The sequence below is a fragment of the Otolemur garnettii genome, unplaced genomic scaffold (genome assembly GCF_000181295.1).
Source record: "Otolemur garnettii isolate 467f Iridium unplaced genomic scaffold, OtoGar3 scaffold00226, whole genome shotgun sequence".
In the NCBI taxonomy this organism is placed as follows: Eukaryota; Metazoa; Chordata; class Mammalia; order Primates; family Galagidae; genus Otolemur; species Otolemur garnettii.
Window position 1 is genome coordinate 172,571 of NW_003852621.1, and position 11,472 is coordinate 184,042.

Sequence of the window (11,472 nt, forward strand, 5' to 3'; positions counted from 1 at the left end):
TAAGAAAGAAATTTAAAATATAGAAGAAATGATAAAGAAAAATTCAGAAATCCTGAGAGACTGAGAAAAAAATTCTATACTTCCCTTTAAAAGTATTGGGAATTTAAAAAAAAATATGATCAAATGTAGAACTGAGAACTCCATCTTCTCTCCATCACTGCTACATACCACAGCTGCTTCTTTTGCCTGTCAAGTTTGTAGTCACTAATGCTTATGTCCTGCTCTACTGTCTATTGGTTATCCACTTTTGTGGTAAAGACCTAGAAATAGCCCCTTTAACATCTGAAACACTAATACATCCAAAATTGAACCAATATTCTTCCAAACTCCTCTTACTAGTACCTCATTTTCCTAAGTTGCCCAGACTCAAACAGTGGCATTGCCCTTTCTTTCCCACTTCCCATTCACAATTCCATTAGTTGCCAAATGCTGTCATTTCAACCTGTGGATTTTGTATTTCAACTCCTGGAACACTGCAACCACCTTCAATCTGATCTTCCTATCTCCCATCTATTAATTCCTCACCATGGCCTTCAAGGTCCCTTATGATAGGACCCTGTTGCTACTTTTTTTTTTTTTTTTGAGACAGTCTCACTCTGTTGCCCTGGGTAGAGTGCCATGGCATCATAGCTAACAGCAACCTCAAATTCCAGGTCAAGCAACCCTCCTGCCTCAGCCTCCCGAGTAGCTGGGAGTACAGGTACCCTCCACACACCCAACTAGTTTTAGAGATGGAGTCTCAGTCTTGCTCAGGTGACTCCCAAGCTCAGGTGATCCACCCGCCTCAGCCTCCCAGAGTTAGCTTAAATTTTTTATAATCAAAATGCACACAATGAGCTTCCTCTCACCTGCCTTTTTTCTAGCCCCAAAGGCACCATAAAGGGAAAATCCCCCAGGTCCTGGCCAGGCTTGGAGCCTGGCCACGCCGCCGCCCCCTGGTGCCCATGCAGGGAAGTGTGGCTCTCACCACTCAACCACTCCCAGGTGTGTGAGCACAGGTCTGGGGACTCCAAGTCACTGATCACTTCTCCTGTGGTAGTGGCCCAGACTTGGAGGATCTGAGAGGTCTAGAATTCAGGCAAGGAAAACTGGGACGTTGCAGATCAAAAAGTAGACACCAGAGTATACAAGGCATTATTAATACTCAGAGGGGGGAAGAAAACAGTCCAAGCCAGGAACACTGATTCTTACTCATGGGTTTTGTAGAATTTGCACCACCCTGAAAGGTGCAGTCACAGACTCAAGCCCCAAGCATCCTTCCTGCACAAGGCCTGGCCCCTCTCAGCTCTCAGAGCTCCTTCTGTGCATTATCTGCAACCCCCAAATTGGACCTTCTGTGCTTCTTTTCATGGGCATATGAGGCACATGACTAGCCCAGCTCTCCTGCAGGGGGCCCAGGACAGAGGCTAGGCCCTGCCCAGGAGACTCTGGCCCCAGCTAGCTAGAGGGGCTTAAGCCCAGTGCTGGTGCCCGCTATTGTGGCTGCGCCACTTAAGTCACCAAGGTACACATTAGGATTAGGGGTATACACAACTTTCCAGGAGTAGTGTTCACTAGTTCAGTGTTCCCTGGTACCTCAAATCACAAGAATCAGCTGTAATTTTATTCTGGCCTTCTAGAAGAAAAATATAAGTCTAAAAGTCATACTATGTGAATATTTACCTTCTGAAGCAAATTTATTAGCCCCATTGGCCTCAGAACTGACTTAATTCAGTGTTTTCAGCAAATCTATAACTGAGAAAAGACTTTACAAGCTACAAAGAAGTAACGTAAACTGCCATTTCTGTCTTCACCTCTTAGACATGACAGTGCTACCTGTCATTATTAACTTCACATATTTAATCTGCATATTATTTTGCTATTATCTGTTTTTCACAGAGTAAAAGCTACCATGAGTCTGTGTGAATCAGAATTGCACGGAAAACCCAATTACTTAACAGGTACTTTTAAAAATTCTCTATTCTACTTTTTCCAGATGGGTAAAATGTGCTTTTGGCCTTCAGAGAGCTGTCCTTGCCCTGTGGGAGCCCTAGTGTATTCCTTGGAAACCCACTGGAGAGCTCATGGGTCCATGCTGCCAGGACAGAGGCTGGCACGGGGTCCCCTCTGTGCTTCCGAGGAACCTGAGTCACATCTTGCCCAGAACATCACGACCCTCATCTTCCACTCTAATCCCAACAGGAAGGAGCTGCGAAGAAAACAGCATGTTGGTGTTCAGGGCACAAACAGATGCCAGCCGCTGGGCCCAAGTTCCTGCCAGGGCCCCCTGCCTGTGCCTTGGGGGAGGCCCCAACCTCATCCTCGACCCCAGGGGGGCGGGAGGGTAAGTGGTGCCAGCTGCCTCTCTGCCCCAGCCCCTCCCTAGGTCACTGTGAGGTGAAGATAGGGGGCTTTGAAAAGAAAGATCAGATGGAAAATGGCCTCCATACTTTCTCCTCCAGCAAGCCTAACAAATAAACCTCAGACTCTGCAGAACTCTGTGGAGACTTCCTAGCAGATCCCAGCAGCTTCCCAGCTGGGAAGTCCTATTCATCCCATAGAACTGACCCCAGGGAACAGCTGTTGGGGGAAGGGAGAATACCTCTGGGCCGTGGTCCAGCTGCCAAGACCCTAGACTCACCCCTACCTGTCTCCTGAACCCTGAGTCACTTGTCCTCATACTGCACACCCTCCTCACTCCCCACCTCCTGACAGCCTCAGTCAGAGCCTCACCCACCCTGCTGGCTGCCCTAGCTGAGTATCACATATTCCTCTGCCCTGTGTTCACTGCCTCCTCATCATACCAACGACAGTCCTGATGCCGCGTGGTGTTATATTGTTCAACAACACAGCCTGGTCACAGGAACTGATAGAGATGGGGCCCTCTGCTTTTTATTTCAATAGAACTTGTCATGCCACACCAGCATTAGCAGTGACTGGTGTAGCACAGTTTGCACCCAACCAACATTAACAGTAACTGGTATGGCATAGTTTGCACTCCACTAGCACTAACTGTGACTGGTGTGGATGCTGTGCCTGTGCACAGGCCTCACAGAGAAACCTCGCTGCAGGTACAGGAGGCAGTGTGCTACTTCCTCCTCCTCCCTACAGATCCTCCCAACCCTGTTCTTGGGGGGCCAGGGGAATAAAGAGCATAATACCCAGGTGCTAGCACTTGGCAGTTGCCTCCTGGGGCCACTGAGCAGGCAAGGAGAGCCAGGGTAGCATGAGACCCGGCACATAGCAGTGGGCCAGTGTTCTTCTGATTTGATATTCTCCCTTAGAAACCCCGCCCAAGATGTAGGACCCACTGTCTCCTGCCGTTGTCTAAGGGGTACAATCTCTCTGCAGGAACAGAGAAGACGGGGAGCAGGAAAGATCACGCAGCTCCTCTGTAGTGAGGGGCCTGAGGGAGACACACACACTCCACAGCCACTGTCAGCTGCCAGGACCCACAAGGTGCTTGGACTGGGTGGTGGGAAAACATGGTAAGGGTATTGAGCTGAAGCTGCAGGCCAGCAAGAGTGACCTGCTGCCTATGCACCCCGCACCCCATGGCTCCTGCCTGTCTTACCCCAGTGTTCGGGGCACTTTCCATGCTGGAGGCACCGCCACATTCAGGAGTCTGCCCATCCCTCAGCCACCCAGCCAGCCACTCAGCACTTGTTCCAGCCGTGTGAGCAGGCCCTTGCTAGACATCCGCGAGGGCCAGGAGCTTCCTCTCAACCGCCACTACCCACAGGGGAGTATAGAGAAGCAGCTCCCTCAGCCCGGAGCCCAGTGTTTCCCTGTGGGGGGCTGCTCCACTGCGGCCGCGCACCTGCAGAGTGTACAGGTAACCCCAGATGGCCTGTGCCATCCAACATTCTCACTGGACACACCCATCAAGATGGAGAATGACTCTGAGGACACAGCAGATGGCTACACGCCCAGCCAGGCATGGCTAGGGACCAGTGACGTGGCCAAAAGCCACTTGGCCACTTTCCCTACCAGGATGCACCTGAAAACAGAGCCAGACTCCAGGTGCCTGGTGTATACACCACACCTGGGCCCCCGTCGGACCCCTGCTGGAGCTAGTGGGGGGGTGGTCCCTTTCTACCCCACATGCTGTGCCTGCCTGGAGCACATGCATGACTTGCCCCAGCAGGGGCCTCCCTGCCACCACAGTGTGCTGGGCCGAAGTGCACACCAAATCCCAGCTTGGGGCAGTACCTGCAAAGCTACTGGGGCCACCCTTGTGGTCAAGCGTGAGCCCCTAGACTCGCCCCAGTGGGCCACTCAGAGCCAGGGGGCAGTGCCCAGGGTGTTCCTCAAAGGTGCCCCCTGTGTTGCCCAGAGCCCCTGAAAGCAGCTTCCTGCAGTAGCGCTATAGCCCCTGTACACGTTCACAGCCACCCTAGCCCTTGGGGTGCCTCTGTACCATGGTGGAGCATCTGAGGGAGTCTGTGGTTTAGGGTTTTTTTTGTTTGTTTAGTTTTTTAATGAGACAAGTTCTCACTCTGTTGCATAGGTGTGAGGGCAGTGGCATGATTATAGCTCACTGCAGCCTCCTGTAGAGATCCTTCTGCCTCAGCTTCAGAGTAGCTGGGACTACAGGCACCACCACACCAGGCTAATCAGAGCCTTTTAAAAGGAACATTTCTCAATTTCTCAGGGTTGCACATGTACAGTCTTGTGCTCTGGGTGTGCAGCACATGCAATTGTATGTTCTGAATTTTATGGACGCAGTGGAAGTTCCTAAATGCCGTCTAATCTTTTTTTTTTGAGACAGAGCCTCAACTATTGCCCTTGAGAGTGTGTCATGGCATCACAGCTCCCAGCAACCTCCAACTCCTGGGCTTAAGTGATTTTCTTGCCTCAGCCTCCCAAGTAGCTGGGACTACAGGCACCTGCCACAATGCCCGGCTATTTTTGGTTGTAGTTGTCATTGTTGTTTGACAGGCCTGGGCTGGATTCAAACCTGCCAGCTCTGGTGTATGTGACAACTAGCCGAAATCACAAGGGCCTTTCAAAGGTGATCTTGGTGCTGTGCTGCCATGGGCATGAGATGTGCTGAAGGCCTCCACTTCCACTTTACCTGTTGCCTGAAGTCATAATAGCAGCAGCCACATGGGGACCAGCCCTCCATGGGCACCCCCCCCCAAGCGGGACCAGCCTCCCAAAGACTATCCCCATATAGGGACCAGCCTCCTGTGGGCATGAGGCTCCCATGGGGACCAGCCATCTGTATCCCACGCTTCCCCAAGCTAGTGCAGAGTCCCCCCTTTACCACTTCTCACACCAATCACAGCACACCTGTGCTCTCTGGGCATTTGTGAATTTAGTCCAATAGGCAAGGGTTCTAACTTCAGACTCTTCCTCCTTCCTGTTGGAACCAAGTGTCAAGCTCCTGATCACAGAAAGTCCTCCTCAGACCTGAGATGTGCTTCAGGAAGTTCTCAACAGCAGGTGAGGCTCCTAGAGTCCCTCCTGGGGGTGTGCCCACCCCCTTCCTCCTCAGCATCTTCTTTCAGCTGAAGCATCACCTGCATCCCTGAGAGTGGCCCTTGCCCTTCCTGTCTCAGCCATAGAGACGCACATGTGCTCGAGTATGGAGTAACATGTCACAAGTGTCCTGAACCCAGTGGGTGTAACTGGGAAAAACACCAGACTCAGAAGTCACCATCCAGAGACATCCTGGCATGTTTGCTGACTGTACCCAGACCCTCTGCATGCCAATAGGAGAGCCCTGGGAAGTTCTACCAAGTCCTGAGGAGTGCTGTTTTGAGGCTCAACTCAGCGCCTGGCATCACCTCTGCAGGTTTTGCATGCTGACTCGCCACCAGGCTGTGGTGTGTCCTGGGCCAGCACTGTGTCCTAGGTCCCTTCTTCGGTGGCAAAAAAAAAAATTCCCGAGTCAACACTTTTGTCATTTTATAACCATGACCCTCCTGAAAAGATCATGGAATGAAGAAGGTGCAAATGTGGTATTTTCTGTTATAAAATGTCATTATTAATACTAATTATAGGTTTATGTTTTACTTTTGCATGGAGCTTTTGCCTATATAGCTTAGAAAGTATTAAATATAATGTGGAAATGAGATGAAAGGCAGGAGGATAAACAAATTATATTTTTACAATTTCTACTAGAAAAAGTTTTCAATATCTACACTGACCTATTGCATTTTTCAAACTGATGCACTATAAATATAAGTTTTTCTACCATTTTCTTAGTGCCTTTCCAAAGAGCTGTCAAATGTATTTCTTATATAGTGGTTTGTATGAAATTTGTAACATGTATGTAAAATACACGACATGCTAATATGTGTTTGGTATAAATGGAAATGTCTACTTGATTTTCTAAATGAAGTTACTTTTATTTCCTTTAAGTGCATGTTGCTTAATTTGCATCCTAAGACAGCCCTTCACCACTAAATAGAAGGCAGTAATAAAAAGAAATAAACCCTCTAGAACCGAAAGCTCCTGGAAGATGAGGTAGCCGCCTGGCCACCTCCTTGCTTCAGACCCTCTCTAGGAGAGTCGGGCACCCATTCAGGTGCTCTCAGGACACCCTAGACCTGCTTTGTCCTGGAAGGGCTGAGGAAGGCAGAGCTGAGCACACTGGGAGTGCAGTGCACTTGGGCATATGGGAAGGGTGCAGGAGTCATCACCTGTGCAGAGTTCCCTCCTGGGCTTTAGGGAGTCTGAATTTGCTCCTGTGGTGGTGATGGCAACCTTGCCTTCTCAGCAAGCTGCAGGCCACTGTCACTAAACCTGTCCCAGTGATATCCTGGTAGCTGCCCTGAGAATCCCACGTCCTCCCAGAGAAGAACGGGTCAGCCCCCATCTGCTGGGCTAACCCAGTTGCTCATACCCTTGTGGCCCCTGCCTTGGCCTGAGCGGGTCCCCTCTCTTTCACCTCAATTCCATAGAGTTTCCTTATTTTCACTCCATCACGTGAATCTTCCATCCTGGTCTGGCTTCTGCTGAGATGTGTGGGGCCACGCATGTACATGGAGCTGGCACATGTTCACCAAGTGCTGCTTCATCCTCCTCCAAGCAGCAAGAGCATCTATGTAGGTTCACCTCCATTGCCTTTCTTCCTTTGGAAGCTGCCATTCTGTTTCTGTTTCTTTACTGGCTATCCTTAATGTGCACATTGACAAAGCCTGAGCTGGAGCTAATCCGGATTTCTATTCTCCCAGAACAAGGCTAGGATTTCAGATACTCCAGCACTCTCCCTGCTCCCCCATCAACACTTTGCTCCTGTTAAGGCTAAGAAGGGAGGAAGGGTTAAACTAAGGTGAAGTGCAAAACTAAGCTATGCATTCTCTTGGCCTTCCCACCCGCAGGGCTCTGGCAGAGCTGGGCAAACCTGGACATCCTCAGCACTCCAGAGTTGTTTGCTTGTTTCACTGATCCACCCTTTCACTGAAAATCTATTCTTTTTGAGCTTCTGAACTTGTACACAAGTCTCAGTACACCCCAACTACTGAGAGACAGCCTCGTTCTCCCTCTTGCTTGGATGTAAAATTCCAGCACCTCCTGACCCTCCAGCCCCCTACAACAGAGAGTGACCCTCTGCTTTTGCTCCTGATCATTTCCTTGCTGGCTATGAATCCCCTGTGCTATAGTCACCCAATATTACTATGTGTTCCATAGGAGGCTTTTCAATCATTTGGTCTGCCAAAAACAGAAGTCGAGAAAGATTTGTAATGTTTTGTTTCTTTTCAGTAGTAAAGAAAAATAACTAAATTTCTTTTAATACAGTAGCCTATCTCTAACCTGCATGGTTGAGGAACTCTAGGATCTCTGCATCCAAATTCAGTACCAGACATTTGACAGTATAAGGCTCTAGTCCATATTATTAAATGTTGCTATATTTTGAAGTAATTGTCCTAAAATATCTTTGCGGTTATAATTTTAAACATAATTTTTACTTTTTTAACACTATTTTCTTGCTCAACTTGTTGCTAATTTTCAGAAATTAGAAGGTAAAGCTAAAATAATAAAGCTAAGGGTCAGCCAACTGCTCCTTGTCAGCTGATCCCCAGTTGTGGCTTCCGCTAGTTTATGGGACAACAGGGGGCAGCTGGGGGCCCCACATCTCGACCTCCCTCTCCGCCACGTGTTCCTGGGTGTGTGTGACCGGCGGCCCAGCCCTGGGGCAGGGACTCCTCCCATCACCAGTCACTGGGCCCTGTGGGAAGGGGACTCCCCCAACCCCGCCCGCAGATCACTGGGCGCCGCCTCCTTGGGCAGCCGACTCCGCAGCCCCGCCCCTCCGGCCTGGTAGCCGGAAGAGGACGTGCCCGTGCGCTGTTCATTTCCGATCGCGGTCCTGGATGCTGGAACCGGTCTGACGGTGAGACGCCCCGGGCCATAGGCGGTGGTCGCCGTTCCCGATTTCTCTCCCTGTCTCTGGCTTCCGAGGTGTCGAGGGGGTCGCCAGGGAGGAGCAGAAGTTACTGGCCGAGCGGCCGCTGTGCCATTCGGGTCCCGGTACACACGGAACCTCTGAACCTGCGTCCTCCCCGGTGTCCCCTTCCCCGCTGTGCCGAGTCCCCCTCTCCCTTGTGCCCCCTTTTCTGTGTCCCCTTCCCTGTTTACTCCCTCCCTCCTGCCCCGTTCTCCTTTGAGTCCCACCTTCCCCGTGTACCCGTCTCTCTCCTGCCCTCCTCCCCCGTGATCCTCCTCCCTGCAGCCCGCGCTCGCGGCTTCCCCTTCGCCCCGTGTCCACACCGTGCCCATATCCCCCTTCCGCCCCTCCTCCTCCGTAGCCCCCCCCCCCGTTTTAGTTCCTGCCCTATGCCAATGTCCCCCTGGGTGGCAGAGGCCGACACTGCTGTGCCAGCGCTGGGCCCAGGCGGCCAGAACGGCCCCGGAAGGGGCTGAACGTGGGTGTGTTAATGGCCTGGGAGTCCCCTTTCGCTCCTGTGGCTGGAAATTGACCGTCCTTGGACCGGGATGGAAGCAGCTTTTCGTGTGTTCCTCACTCAGTCGGATTGTCCCCTCCCCCGCGTGTGAGTTGGGTCCCTTGTTCTGACTCCGAGGAGGGCAGTCGGCCCTGCGAGTTTTTCCTAGGAATATGGTTTTGCTGCATCTCCACCCAGAAAAGACAGTCTGAGAGCAGGCACTTGACTCCAGCCTCCAGACAGGTCAGAGGACCTTGCTGTGCAGGAGCAGAATGGTTGGACATCCCTTTCTTGATTGTGATCCGGCCTTCTCATCAAAATGTGAGGGGTTGTGTCAGTGGAAATGCTGAGAGTAACATGTCAGCAAAATAAGAGAGAAGAGCATGCAAGCAAAACACCACACATGCAGCACACAGTGGATGCCCCCCTAGGAATCAAACAACGAACTGAGGGAAAACTAGGCCTGTCAGAAGCAGCTGTCCTTGTATGGTGGGATTTACAGTAGTTGCCTCTGGCATCGTCGTCTTTTTCAGTCCTGTCCAGATTTTCTACATTGGGGTACATAATGTGATCACAGACAAAAAGAGGAAGGAAAGATGGTGGTTGCAGTACAGTTCCATTTGAAAGTGGAAATAGAGAGATGGTGCATAGACAGGGAGGAATTATTTTGCAGAAATCCACCAGGGGCAGTATTTTTCTGAAAGCATATAGGAATGGGGAAAAGTGAAAAATTTGAGAAGATGGGTCCTTTTGTACCTGTGAAAAACTGAATAGCTGAAGTCAAAGGGGATGAACAATTTTGAGTGCCCTCATTTGCCCGATGGCTCACCAAATAGCTCTCTTAGCCCCATGACTGGGGTCAAGATGAAGGCATTTGAACCAGGTCTGAGCATGTATGGTCTGTACACGGTACATGAGAAAAGTAGGACATATGAGACTTGGTCTCTAAAAATAGCTGGGTGTCATGGTGGGCACCTATAGTCCCACCTACTCGGGAGTCTGAGGCAAGAGAAACTTGAGCCCAAGAGTTTGAGGTTGCTATGAGCTATGATGCTATGACACTTTACTGAGGGCAACAAAATAATACTGTCTCAAAAAAAAAAAAATTAAAGTAGGACATGTACTTATTTTCCTAGGGCTAGTATACAAAATTCCATTTCCTTTTTTTTTAAATGTAAGTAGTGATTTTTGCTGGTAATCATAGGACTTGGGCCAGGACTTCAGCTGTGGTTGCCTCTGGGAGAGATGAGATGTGCGGTGTGCTAGTGTGTCTTGTCCTCACTGAGGATCCTGGTGTGGCTCTCCACAGGCATGGCCAAGGGGGAGGGGAAGGCTCCAGAAATGAGAAATTAGGCCTATCTAGGGGAGAGAAGTACCTTAGAGATTGACATCTGATGTAGTGAGTGGTCTGGGATATGAACAAATAGAGATATGCTCTATTTGTTCATATCCCTCATGCTGTGAAATGCCCCTACTTTTCCACTTAAAGGTAACCTCCCCATATTTGAGTTTTGGAGTTTTGCATATCTTATTAAGGAGTTCCTAATCCTGGTTCAGCTTTCTTTCAGGTGTACTGGATTAATGGTCTTCCCAAGTACTCTCGTACTTTTTTTATGATCAGCTGAGTGTTGAGGGGTGTGTGTGTACCTAGCATTCTCCTCCCATTTACATGTACACAGGATATCTCTAGCATGACAGGCACAGGGATTCCACCTGCTTTTTGACAATGAAGGAGACAGACCGTGAGGCTGTTGCGACAGCAGTCCAAAGGGTTGCTGGAATGCTTCAACGCCCAGACCAGCTGGACAAAGTGGAGCAGTATCGCAGAAGAGAGGCTCGGAAGAAGGCCTCTGTGGAGGCTAGATTAAAGGTAAGAGACCAGAGTGATCACCTCCCTCACTCTTAGGAAGAGCACAGCCATTTATCTTGAGTTTTGGGTTTCTGCTTGACATATTTGTGATGATTCTGCTAAATTAGACTTTGACATGGGAGGAGGCAGAGCTGAAATTTACTTTTACTTAGCTGTCCCTTTCAATAGTCTATTAGTAGTCAGAAGATGTACAAAGACAACTGTGGGACTTATGAGAACCCCAAAGAATAATCCTTTCAGCATTCTGAAAGTGTCCATCAGCTTTTTATTATTTTATTATCTATTTTAGAAATAGGGTCTTGCTCTGTCACCCAGGCTGGAGTGCAGTGGAGTCACAATAGCTCACTGTAGGCTTTAACTCCTGGGTTTCAAGATATCCTGCCTCAGGTTTCCAAGTCGCTGAGACTACAGGTGTATGCTACTATGTCCAGCTGATTTTCTTTTCTTTTCTTTTTTTTTTTTTAATTTGAGGCAGAGTCTTACTACATCACCATCGGTAGAGTACTGTGACATCACAGCTCCCAGCAACCTCAAACTCTTGGGCTTAAGCAATTCTCTTGCCTCAGCCTCCCAACTAGCTGGGACTACAGGTGCCTGTCACAACCCCTGGCTATTTTTTTCTGTTGTTGTTACAGTTGTCATTATTGTTATAGTTGACTTGGGCTGAGTTCGAACCCACCAGCCTCAGTGTATGTGGCTGGCCCCCTACCCACTGAGCTACGGGCACAG

General features: G+C 49.7%; 2 protein-coding genes across 3 annotated transcripts in view; both read left to right on the forward strand.

Annotated features, from left to right (window-relative positions):
* AHRR (aryl-hydrocarbon receptor repressor) overlaps nucleotides 1-4,411 on the forward strand; it is a 72,640-nt gene extending 68,229 nt beyond the window's left edge. Inside the window, exons 8-10 of the mRNA XM_012812857.1 lie at nucleotides 1,879-1,940; nucleotides 2,182-2,323; nucleotides 3,331-4,411. Of these exons, the coding sequence (XP_012668311.1) occupies nucleotides 1,879-1,940; nucleotides 2,182-2,323; nucleotides 3,331-4,324 (1,198 nt within the window). The 3' untranslated portion in view covers nucleotides 4,325-4,411. The remainder of the gene's footprint in view (nucleotides 1-1,878; nucleotides 1,941-2,181; nucleotides 2,324-3,330) is intronic.
* A 3,861-nt stretch (nucleotides 4,412-8,272) lies between these two features.
* EXOC3 (exocyst complex component 3) overlaps nucleotides 8,273-11,472 on the forward strand; it is a 35,742-nt gene continuing 32,542 nt past the window's right edge. The window contains exons 1-2 of one of the 2 annotated variants that reach the window (XM_023508172.1): nucleotides 8,273-8,323; nucleotides 10,553-10,743. In XM_023508172.1, coding sequence (XP_023363940.1) covers nucleotides 10,600-10,743 — 144 coding nt within the window. In that variant the 5' untranslated portion in view covers nucleotides 8,273-8,323; nucleotides 10,553-10,599. Of the gene's footprint in view, nucleotides 8,324-10,543; nucleotides 10,744-11,472 lie in introns of those variants that run through there. The other variant, XM_003802006.3, reaches the window with a different exon arrangement.